This window comes from Hippopotamus amphibius, chromosome 16 (genome assembly GCF_030028045.1).
Source record: "Hippopotamus amphibius kiboko isolate mHipAmp2 chromosome 16, mHipAmp2.hap2, whole genome shotgun sequence".
NCBI classification, from domain to species: domain Eukaryota; kingdom Metazoa; phylum Chordata; class Mammalia; order Artiodactyla; family Hippopotamidae; genus Hippopotamus; species Hippopotamus amphibius.
The window spans coordinates 49,938,374-49,957,054 of NC_080201.1; the positions used below are offsets into that span (position 1 = coordinate 49,938,374).

Below are 18,681 nucleotides of genomic sequence, written 5' to 3' on the forward strand. Positions count from 1 at the left end.
TTTTGGCAATTCCTGGCGGTCCAGTGGTTAGGAGTCAGTGCTTTCACTGCCGAGGGCCCAAGTTCAATCCCTGGTCAGGGAACTAAGATTCTACAAGCTGCGTGGCACGGCTAAAAAAGAAAAAAAAAAAAAGAAAAGAAAAACTTTCCAGTTTTATTTTCTTACATGGTAAATATTAATAGATATAACCCACATATACCAAAGCTCTTTGGGGTCCTCAAAAACTTTTAAGAGGGTAAAGTTTATGAACTGCTGCTGTAATTGAAATTTACCGGGTCCCTCTGCTAGGGCGGGGTAGCGGGTGTGTTGGAAGGGCCAACTACAGGACAGTTAGCAGATTTCTGGCTTTGTCATGAGAAGAAATCACAGATGTTTTCAAACCCCCACTGCAGTCGTCACAATACTCTCAAACATCGTCTATATACTCAACAAAACTTCTAAATTACTATAATTTCTGGACCTGTCCCTAGATCTTCAAGTTTAATGCACTGATAAAGAAGTACATATATTACTGTATCACATTTACCAAAAAAATTTGTGTATCTGTAATTCAATAGCATTCGTTCCCTTTGTATCCTGTGTTGTTGTTGTTGTTTTTTTAATGCATGTGAAAACATGATCCGGAGAAGGGCTTCACCAGCCTGCCATAGGTGACTTTAGCAAAAAAAGGTTCAGAACCTCAGGTCCTGGAAGACCACCAGAAAAACTAAAACTAAGGGGAAGTTACAATTGCTGAGGGGTCTTGAGGGTATTTGAGTATGGCTGAGAGTTGCTTTTTACTACATTTTAAGTTATAATGGAAACTCCAGGAGGTGAGGAAAAATCCAACCAGTGCAAAAGCCCATCTTGAACACCTGTCCCCCCACAACCCCAGTGTCAGTCTATGAAATCAACGTCCCCAGTCTGTAGACACTGCCATGCCTAAATTGACAAAGCCAAATCATGGAGTCATTTTATCTGCAGACAAGAAGAAACAACTGAAAACCTGGACCCTCTGACTCCTCCTGCTGCTCTGAAAAAATACCCAAGGGTATTTTGTGGCAAGCCACTCAAACTTCAAACAGCTCACAAAGGTTTACAGAGAAAACTCTCACTTGCTCCTGCCTAGATCCCAGGGCAATTTCTGGAACTCATGCATTAATAACAATAAAAATAACAGCTGATTTGTATCCAGCCCTTACTCTGGGCCAGGCCCTGTTCTCAGCATGAAATTTCATGTGTCAGCTGGTTTAATCCTCACAATAGCCCCTAGCGTCCATACTGTTATCACGCCCACTTCACAGGTGAAGAAACCGAGGCCCAGGGAGGTCGAGTAACCGGCCTAGGGCGCACAGCTCAGAAGCAGCACTGTCGTTCTGTGGACTTTGATTTTCTGTTTTCAGCATGCTTTTTCAGCATGTTTTCCTCCTCAGTTGCAGGAGGAACTGAGGCGAAGACTAAGCTTGGAGAGAGAGGAAGGTGGAAGGAGCTGCCAAGAGTACAAAGCCAGAGCGGCGGGGAGCGTTGGGGCAATCTCCCCACCCCCGCCTCGGTCGCAGGCACAGGTGCCAGCACACCTGGGTACCTCGGGATCCGGCAGAGTCAGAGGTGGGGGCAGGTGTCAGTGCCCTGGGGGCTCCGCAGCTGCGGGGTGGGGCTCCTGGGGCACAAGCATAGACTCATCTGTCCTGGCGACTCACCTGGAGGCCGGCTTGGAGGTGGCAGCAGCAGCTTATCAAATCCTCCCGGGTCCCCCTTCCCTAGCCTAGCCCCGGGAGGGTGGATGGAGGTGGGCGTGTGGGCGTGGGGCGCCCAGGACCTGCCGGACCTGTGGGACCCGGGGCCCCGGCTGTCTGGGGAGGCTGTCACCTGGAGAAGGCAAGCTCTTCCGGGGCTGGGACAGCTGTGGGCGGCGGGATGTCTCACCACCTACGGACTCATAAATACTGCCGTCGCACTGGTGCCCAGGGAGGCGCGTGCTGGGAGTTGGCGCGGCAGAAGGTGAGCCTGGGACCTGGAGGGGAGCCCCCACCCCCAGCTCCCGGCCCCCCGGATTGACGGTCCTGGCCTGGCTCTGCCCGGCGGGCAGGTCCTCAGTGAGCTGGAGACCGAACTGGAGCAGGAGGGGAAGGGCTGGGGAGAAGGAGGGTGGGTATGCAGCTGCAGGGTCAGAGGAGACAGGTGGAGATGGGGAGGAATGGGGGTCACTAAAGGCAGAATGGGGTGCTGGGGAGGGGGTAGGAAGGATGGGGCTGCTCCAGGTGGGATGGAATTCTTGGGCAGTCTGGGGATGGAGTGGGGAGGATTGGGGTCACGAAGATGGAATTGGAAGCTGGGAGGATGGAGTAGAGGGTGATGAGATCTTTGAGGGCAGGGTGGAATGCTGGCCTCAGTTGCCAAAGGCAACTTCCTACACTGAGCCCCCCGCCCCCAACCCCCTTCCCAAACCTCCTGCATTGAGAGGGAGCTGTGGATAAGAGCAGGGGCTCTGTAGCCAGGACCCGTGGGTTCCAATCACACAGGACACCTGGGCTCCATCACACCTGAGCCAGGCAACTGAGTCACTCCGTTGCTCAGCTTCCTCACCTGTGATATGGGGCTGATGATCACAGTGGCCGCCACACAAAGGAATGTCATCCAGCTCCCATTAGTTAATCCATGTAAAGTGCTCAGCATCCAGTGAGGCTCAGAGGGCATTTGCCTCTCAGGAGTGATGATTGTATTTGTTTTCTCTCCAGCACCTGGATAAGCATCCCTGTGAAGGAATCCCTGCCCTCCTCCCTCCCTCTCTGTGACGGTGCCTGATTCTCCCCCTTTCTCCGTCCTCCCAGCCCCTTCCGCTGTCCCTAAAGGGATCCGATACACTTCAGACCTTTCCCCTTCCCATCTCTGCTCCCCAGCTTCCCTCTACCATGTGCCCCCTTCGTCCCTGCTGGTCGTGCTGCTGTCTGCTCCTCTGTTTCTCCCTGGGAGTCCAGGGGTGCCCAGAGGCTGCCAGCGCTGCCCCTGAGCAAGTCCACCTGTCCTACCCAGGTAAGTGTCCGCGACCTCTCCCCGGGCATTTTCCAGCAAGGCCCAGTCAGTTTGGGGGTCAGAAATCCCACGCTCATTACTGTGGGAGTCTAGGCTGGTGGTTCTTCCTGAGCCTCAGTTGTCTACCTCTGTTGAATGGGGATTGTAAGCAGCGGCGCATCTGGCTGTGTGGGAAATGATTCTGGAGCCCAGCCTATAGCAAGCGCTCTCCTAGGGGGGCTGCTGTTGTCCTTACTCATTGTGTGAGGGCTCATTGTGTTCCCACAAAGCTCCCTCCTGGTCCCTGATCTTGAGGTGGAGGTACAAGGGGGTAGTAAGACCTTGGACTCTGGACCCTCTGCACCCAGACTTCCTGGGTTTTAACCCCAACTTTGCTGCTTATCTGCTGTGTGACCTTGGGCAAGTGACTTAACCTCTCTGGCCACAGCCTCCTCATCTGGACAAAGAAATAATATTAGTGAGACCTCATGGTGAGGAGTAAGTGAAATATCACCTATGAAGCGGCAAAAGGGAACTTGGCATGTGGCTGTGGTTCTTACACATTTTTGTGTCAGGATGCTTTGGCACAGCTTAAAAAAGATTATGAGAACCTCAGAGAGCTTTAGTTTGTGAGTTTATCCATAATAGTTGCTATATCAGAAACTAAAATGGAGGCATTTTAAAATATTGATTCAGTCATTAAAAATGAACAATAGTAAACCTATTCAGTAGTAAAGGTAAATGACATTTTTCATGAAAAGGAACTAAACTTAAAAAAGAAAAGAAATATAGTGAGAAGAGTGGCATCAATTTACATCTTTTTAAGTCTCTTTCTATCTGTGACTGTTCTTCAGTCTTTCCTTATTTTTTTGTGTCCTTGACACTTTCAACGTAGTTTTTTTTGTTGTTGTTTTTGTTTTGTTGGTTGCATTGGGTCTTTGTTGCTGCACACAGGCTTTCTCTAGTTTCAGAGAACAGGGGCTACTCTTCGTTGCAGAGCACGGGCTCCTCCTTGGGGTGGCTTCTCTTGTTGCAGAGGACAGGCTCTAGGCGTGTGGGCTTCAGTAGTTGTGGCACATGGGCTTAGTTGCTCTGTGGCATGTGAGATCTTCCCGGACCAGGGCTCGAAACTGTGTCCCCTGTATTGGCAGGCGGATTCTTAACCACTGCGCCACCAGGGAAGTCCTTAAGGTAGTTTCTTAAAGGTTAGTTGCAATGAGAATCTGAAACCACATGAATGAACTGGCTTTGGCATTTGCTGGCTAAGTGGCCTTGGACAAGGCACTTTGCCTGGAGGCCTCTGAGATCACAGCTGTCCTTTGTTTGGCCTACACAATAATAATAATAACAAATACACTCTTACAAGTGATTTAGATGGAAAACTCCTTTAACCTCTTATTGGACCTTAAGCTGTAGGTACTATTGTTCCTCCTATTTTTTTAAAAATAATTTTATTTATTATTTATTTATTTATTTTTATTTCTTGGCTGCATTGGGTCTTACTGCTGCGCGCGGGCTTTCTGTAGTTGCAGAGAGCAGGGGCTACTCTTCATTGCAGGGCGCGGGCTTCTTATTGCTGTAGCTTCTCTTGCTGGGGAGCACGGGCTCTAGGCCCACCAGCTTCAGTAGTTGTGAAGCACAGGCTTAGTTGTTCCGCGGCACGTGATATCTTCCCGGACCAAGGCTTGAACCCATGTCCTGTGCATTGGCAGGCAGATTCTTAACCACTGAGCCACCAGGGAAGCCCTGTTCCTCCTATTTTACAAAAAAAAAGTAAACTGAGGTGCAAAGAGATGAAGAGTCTGACCTCAGGTCACACAGTCTGGAGTTTGAACCCAGGCAGGCTGGCTGAAGAGCTTGACATATTTGTTTTTAAAACCGTAAATTTTGTACTAATTTTAGATTTAACAGAAATTTTGCAAAAATATTAGAGTCCTTATATTCCCCCTCACCCAGTTTCTCCTAATGTTAACATCTTGACATCTTGGAGTACTGAGCCATTGTCTTCCTGATTTTGTTTGGTTTTTATAGGATATTCCTCACTTGGGGTTTACCTGATATTTTCTCATGATTGGAATTAAGTGAATTGGATTATGTATTTTCTGGCAAGACTGACCTAGATGGGATGTAGTGTCCTCAGTGCACGGCATCAGAGGGGTCGTGACAATGGCATGGCTTGTTGCTGTTACTGGTGATGTTGACTTTCATTGCTTGGTTCAAGTGATGCCTGCCGGGTTTCTCCACTGTAAACCTTTTATTCTTTCCTTTGTATAAATATCTTTGTAATAAATATCTAGGGGAAGATTCCTTAAGTCTGTGGAAATCAGGTTTCTCCTGACATTTTAATCCACTAATTAGCATCCATCAGTGGATCTTTTTTTTTTTAATTTATTTATTTATTGGCTGCATTGGGTCTTCATTGCTGCACGTGGGCTTTCTCTAGTTGCAGAGAGCGGGGCTACTCTTTGCTGCGGTGCACAGGCTTCTCATTTCAGTGGCTTCTCTTGTTGCGGAGCACAGGCTCTAGGCCCATGGGCTTCAGTAGTTGTGGCACTCAGGCTCAGTAGTTGTGGCACGCAGGCTTAGTTGCTCTTGGCATGTGGGATCTTCCTGGACCAGGGCTCAAACCTGTGTCCCCTGTATTGGCAGGCGGATTCTTAATCACTGTGCCACTAGGGAAGTTCCATCAGTGGATCTTGCCTATAACAATTATTAGTGTGGGGTTTGCCTAATTGTGATTTTGTATCTTTCTAATTCCCTCTAATTGAAATTTTACTGTAAAAAAGGGCTATCCCTACCCCCTCCATTTATTTATGTGTTTGTTTATTCAATTCTTTATTTATATCAATGTGGACTCACAGATATTTATTTTACCCCATGAGTTAAAATTCAGTACTATCGCTATTTATTTTGTGGCTCAAATTGTTTCTGATTTGGTCTTTTAGAATTCCTCCAGCTTGGCTTCTGTGTTCTTTCAACAACCCCATCCCCATCACGTCTTGAGCACTGCCTCAGTCTCTGGTACCACAAATTATTCCAGGCTCATCTTGTATATTTCCTGTCCCATCTCTGGAATCCATGACTTCTCCAAGGAGCCCTGGTTCCTTTGATCAGAGAATGGGTATTTAGACACTAAGATCTGAGCACTAGGTGTGCTCATTGCTACCGAGGCATCACTGCTCCTAGGCCCTCTCCTAAACAGAGCTTGACAATACATGTGTGTATGTTGATACGCATATGTACACATTTATATTTCTGTATATTATCTGTATGTATGTATATATTAAATACCATGAGATCATACTGATACCTCAGATTTCAGTCCACCACCGAGGGTTTATTTTAGCCTTCTCTCCTTATTTATAACTTCTTTCTCCAACATTGAGAAATCAAGCTCCCGCTATCTACAATGGACTTATTCATTCAGTGCTAGAATAAGCATAAAGTGCTTTCAGAATTATTTGCCTATATCCCTGTGAGGAAAAATTACTAGATGATGGCATTGGTGTGCAGTCCTTTTCCTCTGTAGTCTTACTGCCCAGTCAAAACACTAATGCCCACGGTTGCTTTTCTTCCCCACTACTTCAGTGTGGTTATGCTATTTGTTTTTTAATATAGTTACAGCCATTTTTTAGTGTTTATATTCCATATTGGCATCCCCCCATAACCTGGGTGGCTTTAATTGTTAGTTAATTTGGGGCAGTGTGTGTGTGTGAAGGAACTATGAAACAGGACTATAGCTCTAGGACTCAGGATTATAAGAAAAAGACAGACTCAGAGATGTGTCCTCCCTCTGCATCTCAATTAACTACTCCATTCCCATTCCTCCTTTTTTCTACCCCTCCCCCATTCATCCCATGTAAGTAATCCATCTCTTAAGTTGCTGAGGTAGTCTTCTTGTGTTTCTTCTGTACAAATAAATGAGCAGGTACCTGTGTATTTTCTTATATCCTCTTACATGAAGAGTAGCTGACTGTAGATACTCTTGTGTACTTGGCTTCTTTTAACATTATGTCCTGGGCGTCACTCACCAGTTCCTAGAGCTTGTCCTCTTTCTTTTTGACAGATGAGAAGTTCTCCATGGTATGGATGTTACATAGTTTATTCAGTCACTCTCCTGTGTATGGGTATTTCGGTGGTTTCTGATATTTTGCAATTACAAACAGTGCTGCAATGAATGACCCGCTTGTGCATATGGTACACATGTTGCAGGAGGAAGAACACATGCTGTTAACACCATCTGACATCACAATGTATTTTTTTAAATTAATTAATTATTTATTTATTTAATTGGCCGTGTTTGGTCTTTTTTGCTCTGCGCGGGCTTTCTTTAGTTGTGATGAGTGGGGGCTACTCTTCATTGTGATGCGCGGGCTCCTTATTGCCGTGGCTTCTCTTGTTGCAAAGCACGGGCTCTACGCGAGTCAGCTTCAGTAGTTGCAGCGCATGGGCTCAATAGTTGTGGCTCACAAGCTCTAAAGTGCAGGCTCAATAGTTGTGGTGCATGGGCTTAGTTGCTCCGTGGCATGTGGGATCTTCCTGGAGCAGGGATCGAAACCATGTCCCCTGCTTTGGCAGGCGGATTCTTAACCACTGCGCCATCTAGGAAGCCCCATCACAATGTATTTTTAAAATCTTGCTTTGGTTGCTGACGTTTAAGAATTAGGAGCTATCACTTAAAAGTTTGTATATCTACCCACATATGCTCTTGGGATATAAAAACCACTGTATAAAGATTTTCTCTAGAAGTTGACAGATTGGATGGTACTGGGCCTGCTTCTGGCACGGCAGCCATCCCCAGAGCTGAACAAGGGCTTCTGTTCTGAGACAGGGCAGGCTCTACACTTTGCCACATACTCTATGTCTCCCCGCTGCCTTACTCCTTACAGCTGGCCCTTGTTCCCATGTATATTACCTAACTGGCCTCTAGACATCTGAGTTTACAACCCCTAAATGATGTCACGTGTAAAATATGTGGCACAGGCCTGCACGTGGTAAGTAACGAATATTAATAATAATATTCATTCACTTGTGTAACCCTGACTATAGTAGGCACTGTTTCAAGTGCTTTACTTTTATTTATTCATCTAAGCCTCAAAGAACCCTATAGGGAAGATACTATTATTATTCCATTTTACTGAAAAGGAAACTGATGCTCAGAGAGGTGAAGTGACTTGCCCAAGGAGAGCACAGCTTGGAAATGGTGGAGCAGGGATTGAACTTGGGAAGTTCCAGAACCTGTGTCCTTAACTAGTAAATGTTCAAGAGCCCCTCACTCTCTGCACATCCCTCCCTGCTCCTGCCCAGGCCTCACTGCCCGACCCCCGTTTCCTTTGTCTCCAGGTGAGCCGGGCTCCATGACTGTAACCTGGACCACATGGGTCCCTACCCCCTCTGAAGTGCAGTTTGGGCTGCAGCCATCAGGGGCCCTGCCCTTCCGGGCTCGAGGCACCTTCAGCCGCTTTGTGGACGGGGGCATTCTCCAGCGGAAGCTCTACATACACCGAGTCACACTGCAGGGGCTGCTGCCCGGGGTCCAGTATGGTGAGAGGGGCCCGGGGCCCAGCTGTTGCCGGCAAATGGGAGGAGGAGTGGGACATGGGCCGGAAGTTATTGGCAGGTGGCTCAGGCAGGCTGGTACCCCCTCTGCTTATCTGCAAGCCTACTGTATAAGACCCTGGGATGAAAATGGAAGGCTGAGGACCTGGCGGGAGGTGGATAAAAGAGGCATAGGGCAGACCCATTCAATCCCCCCACCGGCTAAAGATGGATGGGGTAAAGGAGATACCACAGGGCTGCCCCCTACCCCCCACCCTGCCCCGGCTGACTGCAACCTTTTCCTTTCCTCTCAGTTTACCGCTGCGGCAGCACGCAGGGCTGGAGCCGCCGGTTCCGCTTCAGGGCCCTGCAGAACGGACCCCACTGGAGCCCCCGTCTGGCTGTGTTTGGGGACCTGGGGGCTGACAACCCAAAGGCCCTACCACGACTGCACAGGGACACCCAGCAGGGCATGTACGACGCTGTTCTTCATGTGGGTGAGGCATGGACCGGGGTGTACCTGGAGGTGTTGGGTGGGGGAGGGGGAGCTCGGGTGGGAGGCCACGCCAGGACCGCTCAGGGGACGGGGCTGGGGCCAGCGCGGTTCTGAAGGGGCGGGGATGAGACTGGCCACGGACATGGTGTTGTGGTTAACCAGGCTGCCCAGGTTAAAATCAATTTTGACACTTAGCGCTACGTGCACTGGTTTCCTCCTCTGTATTACCGTGATAGGAGCTAAGACTAGGTTAGAATTCACTGGGCCGTTGTGATGACTAAATAAGTCGACATTGCCTGGCCTGTTGTAAGTGCTACATACGTGTTTGTTGTCGTGATTATTTCTGTTGTGATTTGAGGGCACAGGAACCAGATGGGAGATGGAGATCGGGGCCAAGATGGTTCAAAGCCGTAGTAGACTCTGGAGTCAGACTCCCAGGGTTCGACTCCTGGATCCTCACTAATCAGCTCTGTGACCTTGAGCAAGCATTTAACCCCTCTGTGCCTCAGTTTCCCTGTCTGAAATGGGGATGATAATAACAGCTACCTCAGAGTTGAAGATTCAGGTGATCAAGCATGTAAAGCATTTGGAACTGTGCCTGATACAAAACCAGTACCTGACCAGACTACGTCAGTCTCTCTCTCTCTCTCTCTTTTTTAAATTCACCCTTTATTTATTTTGGCCGCACTGAGCGGCATGCAGGATCTTAGTTCCCCAAACAGGGATCAAACCTGCGCCCCCTGCAGTGGAAGTGCTGAGTCTTAACCACTGCACCACCAGGGAGGTTCCCAGAGTACATCAGTCTTAATGTTGTTATTACTCTGGGAAGGCACAAGACGGGGGCTAGTGTGATCAGAGCACAGGAGACCTTCGAGGTCCTGCAGGGGTCTCAGGGACCAGAGGCTCAGGAAACAGTTCCAAGCACCCATTCAGTTGGGTGTGAGGTAGGGATCAGAGAACCAGGATGCCTGGGGTTGGGGGGGTGGGGTGGGGGCAGGACATGCACAGCCCACACCTGACTGACCAGGTCTCTCCGTTCTGGCGAGAGCAGGGCCAGGTCTGGGTCCTCATCCTCTCCTCCGCCCACCCCCCAGGAGACTTTGCCTACAACATGGATCAGAATAACGCTCGAGTCGGGGACAAGTTCATGAATCTCATCGAACCTGTGGCTGCCAGCCTGCCATACATGACATGTCCTGGGAATCACGAAGAACGCTAGTGAGACCCGAGGGCTTCGGGGTGGGCGAGGGCCTGGCCAACAAAAATAGTCCTTCCTAGTGTCTCACCTTATGCTCTGGTTCTGCAGCAGCTCATTTGTGGAAGTGAGAGGAGAGGAGCTGAGGGCTGAGCTGGGAGCCAGGCTTGGCCTGACAGTGGGAGGTGGGGGTGGGGCAGGGGCACCCAGACCCTCCCCCCAACCCTTTTACTTCCTTTTATCCAGCAACTTCTCCAACTACAAAGCTCGCTTTAGCATGCCAGGGGACAACGAAGGCCTGTGGTACAGGTAATCTGGGGGGAGCTGGGGGACGGGCCTCCCTCCCCTGAAGGATGGGAGTTGCAGAAGAGACCCCATCTCTGACCCCTGCCCTTTGATCCTTCCAGCTGGGATCTGGGCCCGGCACACATCATCTCCTTCTCCACAGAGGTGTATTTCTTCCTCCATTACGGCCGCCACCTGGTCGAGAGGCAGTTTCATTGGCTGGAGAATGACCTCCAGGTAAGCTGTGGATGTCCCCCTTGGACCTGCCTCCCCTCCCTCTCCCGCAGCCCCTGCCCCTCACTCTGTGCCCTTCTCTGCAGAAAGCCAATAAGAACCGGGCAGTCCGGCCATGGATCATCACCATGGGTCACCGGCCCATGTACTGTTCCAACGCTGATTTGGATGACTGTACCTGGCATGAAAGCAAGGTGAGGACCCCGTCCCCAGGGACAAGGTGCTGAAATCCAGCTGGGGGGCTGGCCTGAGTCGCCCCTCACCTCCTTGCTCATCCTGCCCAGGTTCGCAAAGGCCTCCTCGGCAAGCTCTATGGGTTGGAAGATCTTTTCTACAAATATGGTGAGTGACCCCTGGGGACTCCTCAGGCCCAGGCCCACCTCCCATCTCTCCCAGATTCAGGGATCTGATCCCCTCTTGCTTTGTCTCAGGGGTCGACCTGCAGCTGTGGGCTCACGAGCACTCGTATGAACGCCTGTGGCCGATTTACAACTACCAGGTGAGGCCCAGGAAGGGCTGAGACCCATGTGGCTAGTGTCTGAGGACTCCCGGTTAGGCCCCCGGGGCCTGGCTGGGTGTGACGGGCCCCTCCCTCTTGTCCCTTCTCCAGGTGTTTAACGGCAGCCAAGAGATGCCCTACACCCATCCTCGAGGCCCCGTCCACATCATCACCGGATCTGCTGTGAGCAGGGTCGAGGGGAGAGGGGGTGCCGCCTTTGGCCTCTGATATGTTGAGAATTTTACTTGTACCAGCCTGGGTGCCTCAACCTTTATACAGCTGCTCTTTCTTAGGTGGTTAGATGCACCTAGTAGTATGCCCATTGTACAGATGCGGAAACAGAGGCTCAGACAGTAAAATACTCCTTCAAAGTCACAGGTTCAATAAGTGGCACGGGGAAGGGGGTGCTTGCCCAGGTCTACTAGATGAATCCAAGGCAGAGGGCTTTTTATTATCACTGTAGCTGGGCTCCAGACTTGATTCACATTGCACCAGCTTTCCCACTAACGACTTTTTCTATTGCAGGATCCCACACTGTACTTAGTTTTTGTGTCTCCTTTGTCTCCTCCCATCTGTGACAGTTTGTCTGTCTTCCCTTGTCTTTCATTCTGACCAGTTGCTTTATTTATTTATTTATTTATTTAATTTATTTATTGGCCTCATTGGGTCCTCGTTGCTGCACATGGGCTTTCTCTAGTTTCTGCGAGCGGGGGCTACTCTTCATTGTGGTGCGCAGGCTTCTCGTCATAGTGGCTTCTCTTGCTGTGGAGCACGGGCTCTAGGCACGTGGGCTTCAATAGTTGTGGCACACAGGCTCAATAGTTGTGGCTCACGGGCTCCAGAGCACAGGCTCAATAGTTGTGGCTCACGGGCTTAGTTGCTCCGTGGCATGTGGAATCTTCCCAAAGCAGGGCTCAAACCCGTGTCCCCTGCACTGGCAGGCAGATTCTTAACCACTGCACCACCTTGGAGGTACTGGCCAGTTGCTTTTTCCAGAATGCCCCTGGATCTGGGTTTGTCTGATATTTTCTCATGCTGAGACTCAGGTAATACATTTGGGGCCCGACAATCACAAGGGATGCTGTGTCCTTCTCAGCACGTCATACCGGGGGGTCCATGTTCTCACTGTGCCTCGTTCTCAGAGGGATTTCTCTGAACCACCTGTTCAAGGAAGTGTCTGCTGGATTTTTCCACCATAAAGTTGTTGTATTTCCCTTTTTAGTTAAAAAACATCTTAGGGGAGATGCTTTTAGACCCTGCAAATGTCCTGTTTCTCCCCCAACTTTCACCCCCTAATTTTTGAATCCGTCAGTGGGTGTTGCCTGCAGCAGTGATTACTGGGGTGTTCTACTGGGGATCTTCTATTTCCCTCATTCCTTCTCGATTTATTAATTAGCATCCTCGTGTGAGGAAGATTTGTCCCTTATGCGTCATTTATTTGGTTAGTTAGTTATGGATTTAAACCAGTATGGGCTCATGGGTAATTATTTTCTTCTGTGGGCTGTAACTCAATACTCCTGCCATTTATACGGCTGGCTAGATCGCTCTACTTTGGCCACTGGGAACTCTTCAGATCAGGCCCCATGTCCTTTCGACATGTCCCTGTCGTTTTGTGGGTTCTTTCTTAGTTTTTGGCGCTACAAGAGTCACCTTGTGTCCACCACCTCCAACCCCCCCACCCCAAGCCTTGGAATTAGTCACTTCCGCAAGAAGCAGGGCTTATTTGTCAAGCTGATCCTTACAAATGAGTGAGATCAAAGTAAGAGCCTCCCTGGATTAAAAATTCAAACGGAACAGAGGGCAGGAGGTGAAACCATCCACACCCTTCTCAGCCCCACTCTCAATGGTTACATCGCAGGTGGCGTTTGAAAATATTTTCTGTGTATGCAAATGAGTCGTTGTTTCAATAGAGATATGTGACTGCATCACCCACTTTTTAAAAACACCTTGAATCATCCTTCATACTTTAGCAGTTCTCATCTTTGGTGCATGTTAGAATTACCTGGGGAGGTGTTAAAACACCGATGCCTGGGCCCAACCCCAGAACAAACATCAGAATCTCTGAGGGCTCGGCCTGCATTGCCACCCCTGTACAGCCACCACCCACAGCAGGAAGTAGAATCTTACCAGCACAAGTGTCTCCTCACGTTTGTAGGTGATCACTATTCTGATCTTAATCAGTGCAAATTAGCTTTTTTCTTTCATTTAAAATTTTGAAATTATTTTAGGCTTACAGAAAGGTAGCAGAAATAATACAAAGACTTTACATATCCCCTTTACCAAGATTTCCCAAACATGAACATTTAACCACACTTGCTTCAATCTCTATTTTTGTCTGTGTGTATGTGTATTACATTTTACTATTATTTTCAGATCCAATGAAGAGTAAGTTGCAGAAATGATGCCCCTTTATCCTTCCATCTGTATTTCCTAAAAAACGAGGACATTCTCTTACATCAGCACAGTATAATAATCAGATTTAAGTAGTTAACATTGATAATATACCATTATCTAATCTTATTCAAATTTAGCCAATTGTCCTATTTATGTCCTTTATTTTTTGTTTCCAACTGAACTCTTTTATTAAGTCATTCTACAAAGTCATGTCCTTTAAATTAAAGAAAAATTTTTTTCTGGTCCAGGATCTAATCCAAGATCATATGTTCTACTTCAGTATCTTATTTCTCTCCCTTCCTTTAATCAGAAACATTTTCCCACTCTTTTTTCATTCTTCATGACTTTGAAAAACTTGAAGAGCACAGTAAAGTTGTCTTGTAGACTATCCCTCAGTTTGGGTTTGTCTGATGTTTGCTGGTGATTAGATTTAAGTTACACATTTTCAGTAAGAATACACAAAAGCAATACTGTGTCCTTTCAGTGCATCCTGTGAGGAGGCACGTGGTACCTCTTTAGCCCCTTTAAAGCCTCAGTTTGCACATCTTCTCCACCATAGTTACGATTTTCCCCTTTAAAATTACCGTGTCTCGGGGGCGGGTGCTGGGTGCCGTCTGGGGAGGGAAAAAAAAAAAAAATTACCGTGTTTCCTGGATATACTTTGAGACTGTGCAAATATCCTGCTATTCCTCAAACTTTTGCCACTACTTTGACCATCCACTAATGGTTCTTGCTTCAATCAGTTATCACAATGATGGCTGCAAAACGGTGATTTTTTTTTTTTTTTTTTGAGCTCCTTCATCCTTTCTGCTCACATCATTGGCTTTCTACTGCAAGGATAAACACTTCCTCTCTCCCAGGCAATGATGATTTTAAAAGCTTTCTTGGAGGGTCTACTGTGCAGCAAGGGTTGAGAGCCACCGATTTCTTCTATTTTGTGAATTGCATTTCCCCCTTAACCATACATCTTGGCCATCTTCCTATCCTGCCTCACTTTGTGATGGCTACACTATAATTTATTTAACTGACCCCCACTGATGGGCATTTGGCCGGCGTCCAGCTCAGGGCTTTTACAGAAAATGCTGCAGTGGACCGTCTTATACAGCCATGCACTGTTCTAGAAGTCAAAGACCCAGGGCACAGAAAGCCTGGCTGGGTCAAAACACTCAATTGTGAGCGTTATTAAGGTCAAGGCTTAACTGACTTTGTCTTCCTTGGGGCGGCAGGGTCCCAGCTTGGCAGGTCTTTTCTGCTCCCGGGTGGGTACCGCACTTGCCCCAGCCCTGGGTCTAAGTGACTCTCTCTGGCAGGGCTGTGAGGAGCTGCTGACCCCCTTCACCCTCTTCCCTCGGCCCTGGAGCGCCGTGCGCATCAAGGAGTACGGGTACACGCGGCTACACATCCTCAATGGGACCCACGTCCACATCCAGCAGGTGTCTGATGACCAGGTCAGTGAGCAGTGGCCCAGGCACCTGCCTGGGTGACAGACCCCGTGTGATCTGGAGCCAAGCGGTTTAAATAGTGGACTTGAGAGCTGGAAATCCCGGTTCACATCCTGCCTCTGCTACTTACCAGCTGGATGACCTTAAGCACCTTTGAGCCACAGTTTTCCCATCTGCAAAATGGGAGTGTTAATAGTTTCCACCTCACAGGATTGAATGGGATTGAATGACATCTAAAACATGGTCAATTCTATAGGTATTTATCACCATGAAGCAGGGGGAGGAAAAGGTAGGTGGTGGGAGGCAGGTAGAGGGAAACTAATATGATGTATGTGTGGTAGGGATGGCTTGAGGTTAGATGGACCTGAATAATCATGGCTCATTTTTCTTTATTTTTGCCATTGTAGTTTTAAAATAATGCTAATAACTATGACTGATTGAGCACCTATTGTTTATCAGACCCTGACATAGATGCCTTATATTTAGTCCCTTTAATCACCACAACAATACCATGGGGCAAATTTTCTTTTACAGCTAGGAGAACGGAGGCTCAGAGAGGGGAGGTAATTTTCCCAGGGTCACACAGCCAGAGGGTGCAGAATTATGATCTGCCCCCAAAGACCATATTCTTTTTATGATAAATAACTACTATTTCTTGTGTAGCCCATACACCATGGGCAGGCTCTTGTGTGTATTATCTATTCAGTTCTCCCCACTTTATGGAATATGGAAGTTAGGCTCAGAGTTCAGTCATGTGCCGCAGGCCACATAGAGAGTGGCTTTGCTGGGATATAAAGTGAGTTTCGTCTGAGTTCAGGGTTTGTGCTCTAATAATAATAGCCTACATTTACCCAGTCCTTGCCATATGCCAGGTTCCCTTTTAAGCCTTTTCCAAATATCTCACTTAATTCTTATGATATCTATGATGTAGGTACTATTACTAACATCCTCAGTTTCCAGATGATGAAAACTGAGGTTCAGAGAGGTCTAGCAGCTTGCCCAAGGTCACACAGCCTGTCAGAAGCTGAGCTGGGATTTGAACCCAGACCACCTGACCCCAGAATCTGGGCATTCAGCCCTCATTACCTCCTCCCTTTTTTTTTTTTTTTTGTCCCTTGCAGGATGGGAAGATTGTGGATGATATCTGGGTGGTGAGACCCCTGCTTGGCCGGATGATGTACCTCTAGGGATGGCGACAACTCTCATCGGGAAACCTGAGCCTTGCTACCTTGGCTGGGATGCCAAGCCCGGGAGGGGAGTCAGGGCAATCCCTAATTCCTGTACTCTCCTAGGCCCTGTGTGGGGTGGATGCAGCCCTGAGGGAGCTGCAGCAGCTCTTCCCTCCCCGAGAGTTGGGAGTCCTGATCTGCTGTGTTGGGAGAGCAGCTGCACGGGCAGAGTGAAGCAATTCAGGTCTTGGATGGCACAGTCCTGCCCTCCTACATGACACTGACTGGGCAGAGTGCCAACAGGGCCTTGGGAATAAAGAAGCTTATGACTGTGTCTCCGTGGACTCTGAACTTCTGCTGGGGATGCCCCGTTGGGCCGCCTCCTCTCCTCCCAGCTGAGCAAAGGCCATCACCAGCCCCAAGTCTGCAGGGTGGGCACGGCTGTCATGACACCAGCCTCCAGCAGGTGGCGGCAGTGACTTTCTCCTTCAGGCTGGCCCTCAGTGCCAATCAGATGCCTGGCTCCAATGCCCCAAGGAGTTCTCACCAGTGTCCTTCATGCCTCAGTTTCCCAGCCTGGCACTGACGTATCCTGGAAGGGGGGAAGTGTTAACACTCCTAACTTCCAGCTGGAGCAGCTGACAAGCTTAGGAGCTCATGGGCCTGCCCTTTTCCTCCCTTTTTAAACTCCCCCCCCCCCCTTTTCCTTTCTTCCTTTCCTGTATTCAATCATTATTTACTGAGCACCTATCATGTGCCAGGACCTGTTCTCCATGCTGTGAACAACACAGAGATGTCTGCCCTCATGAAACCGACATTCTATCCAGGGTGTCAGACGGCAAACAATAAACAGATAAAACATATAACAGGGTAAATAGTGATAAATGCACAGAAAACGCCGGAAGGGGGATGGAGAGTAGTGGGGGGCGGTTGCGGGTTTCACGAGGGTGGTCAGGGCGACCTCACGGAGAGGGTGACGTTTAGATCTGAAGGAGTCTGAAAGAGGAGCCACGTGGGCAGAGCGGCCCAGGCAGAGGAACAGCCAGTGCAAAGGCCCTGAGACAGAAGCACGCCTGCCCTGTCAGAGGGGCAGAGGGAGTGAGGAAGAGTGGAGGTGAGGGCAGGGAGGTGACTGGGGCAGATCGCGTGGGACCTTGTGGTCACGGGGAGGACTCTGTCCTTTATCTTGAGAGACATGGAGCCACGGGAGGGCTCTGAGCTGGTGATGGACAGGATCTGACTCCGGAAGTCCTAGGCGAAGGCTGAGCTCTGTCCCCTGGAGAAGCCTGTGAATTCCTAGCTCTGCAGACTGCTGGCACATGTATTCCTCCATTGTAGTGTGCAGTTTTAGCCTCCTCACATTTTATTTCCACTCAACCCCTACTTGGCCCAAAGCTTCTTGCAGTTTCTTTCTTTTTTTTTTTTTTTTTTTTAATGTTTATTTGGTCGTGCTGGTCTTAGCTGCATTAGGTGGGTTCCTTAGTTGCAGCATGCCTGCTCGTTAGCTGTGGGATGCGTGCATGTGGGATCTAGTTCCCTGACCAGGGATTGAACCCAGACCCCCTGCATTGGGAGCACGGAGTCTTAACCACTGCACCACCAGGGAAGTCTCTCCTTGCAGTTCCTTGAGCCCAACAAGCTCTCTCACACTGTAGGGCCTGTGCACTGGCTTTTTGTCCTCTGAGTGTCCTCCCCCAGCTCATCCCGGGCTGCATTTTCTCAGCCTCAGGGCTCAGCCTTCCCTGAAGACCCCAGCTAAAATAAACACAGTCACTCTCCGTCTCATCCTGTCTTACTTCATTCCAGCTCTTAGATTCGCTCATGGATTGATTTGTTACGTGTCCATTGTCAGTTTGCCCCCCTAGGCTGAGGGTCTGTGAGGGTGGAGGAGGCCGTCTTGTTCACTCACGGGTCCCTCACCTCCACCAACTCTTCCCAGACCCCTTCTCAAGCTGGGTAGGGGCCCTGCCCCGCCCCCATCCCAGCCCTGCACATTCTGGGCTGTGATGTGTGGGGGGTGGGTCTTTCTCCCCCACTGGACTGTCAGCCCCTAGCAGGTGATGCCCAGGGCTCATTCCAGCCCAGCCCAGCACAAATAGATGCTTAATAAATATTTGTTGCCTTAATGACAGCTGCCACGTGTCAGGCTTCAGCCAGGTAGCACCAGGGAGAGAGATGAATCAGCCCAGTCAGGTCCTGTGGAAGGTCAAGGGCAGGCAGGGAAATACGGTTACCCAACATTGGTGACAAGCAGCGAGGGAGTGCCACAGAAGGACACACCAAGCCCATCACGTCACCAGCAGGGGAGTCATTCACTGCACGCTGTGGCCAAAGGCTGGAGCCAGACAGAAACTGGGTTTGAATCTCAGTCCTGCCACTTTCCGGGGTCTGTGGAATCACCAGCCCTCTCTGAACCTCCGTTTCTTCATCTGTAACAA

General features: G+C 49.1%; 1 protein-coding gene across 2 annotated transcripts; it reads left to right on the plus strand.

Annotated features, from left to right (window-relative positions):
- The first annotated feature begins 1,574 nt into the window (after positions 1-1,574).
- On the plus strand, positions 1,575-17,934 carry ACP7 (acid phosphatase 7, tartrate resistant (putative)). Of its 2 annotated transcripts, none has more exons than XM_057713187.1 (13): positions 1,575-1,980; positions 2,880-3,012; positions 8,335-8,535; positions 8,844-9,026; positions 10,120-10,243; positions 10,467-10,529; positions 10,628-10,742; positions 10,826-10,933; positions 11,024-11,081; positions 11,171-11,238; positions 11,350-11,421; positions 14,943-15,080; positions 16,196-17,934. In XM_057713187.1, the coding sequence occupies exons 1-13, from the start codon at positions 1,897-1,899 to the stop codon at positions 16,259-16,261; spliced, it is 1,413 nt and encodes a 470-aa protein (XP_057569170.1). In that variant the 5' UTR covers positions 1,575-1,896; the 3' UTR covers positions 16,262-17,934. The 2 variants fall into 2 exon arrangements, with proteins under 2 accessions (XP_057569170.1, XP_057569171.1); XM_057713188.1 differs by having other exon boundaries at positions 1,581-1,980; positions 2,718-3,012; positions 16,196-17,933.
- Positions 17,935-18,681: the final 747 nt, after the last annotated feature.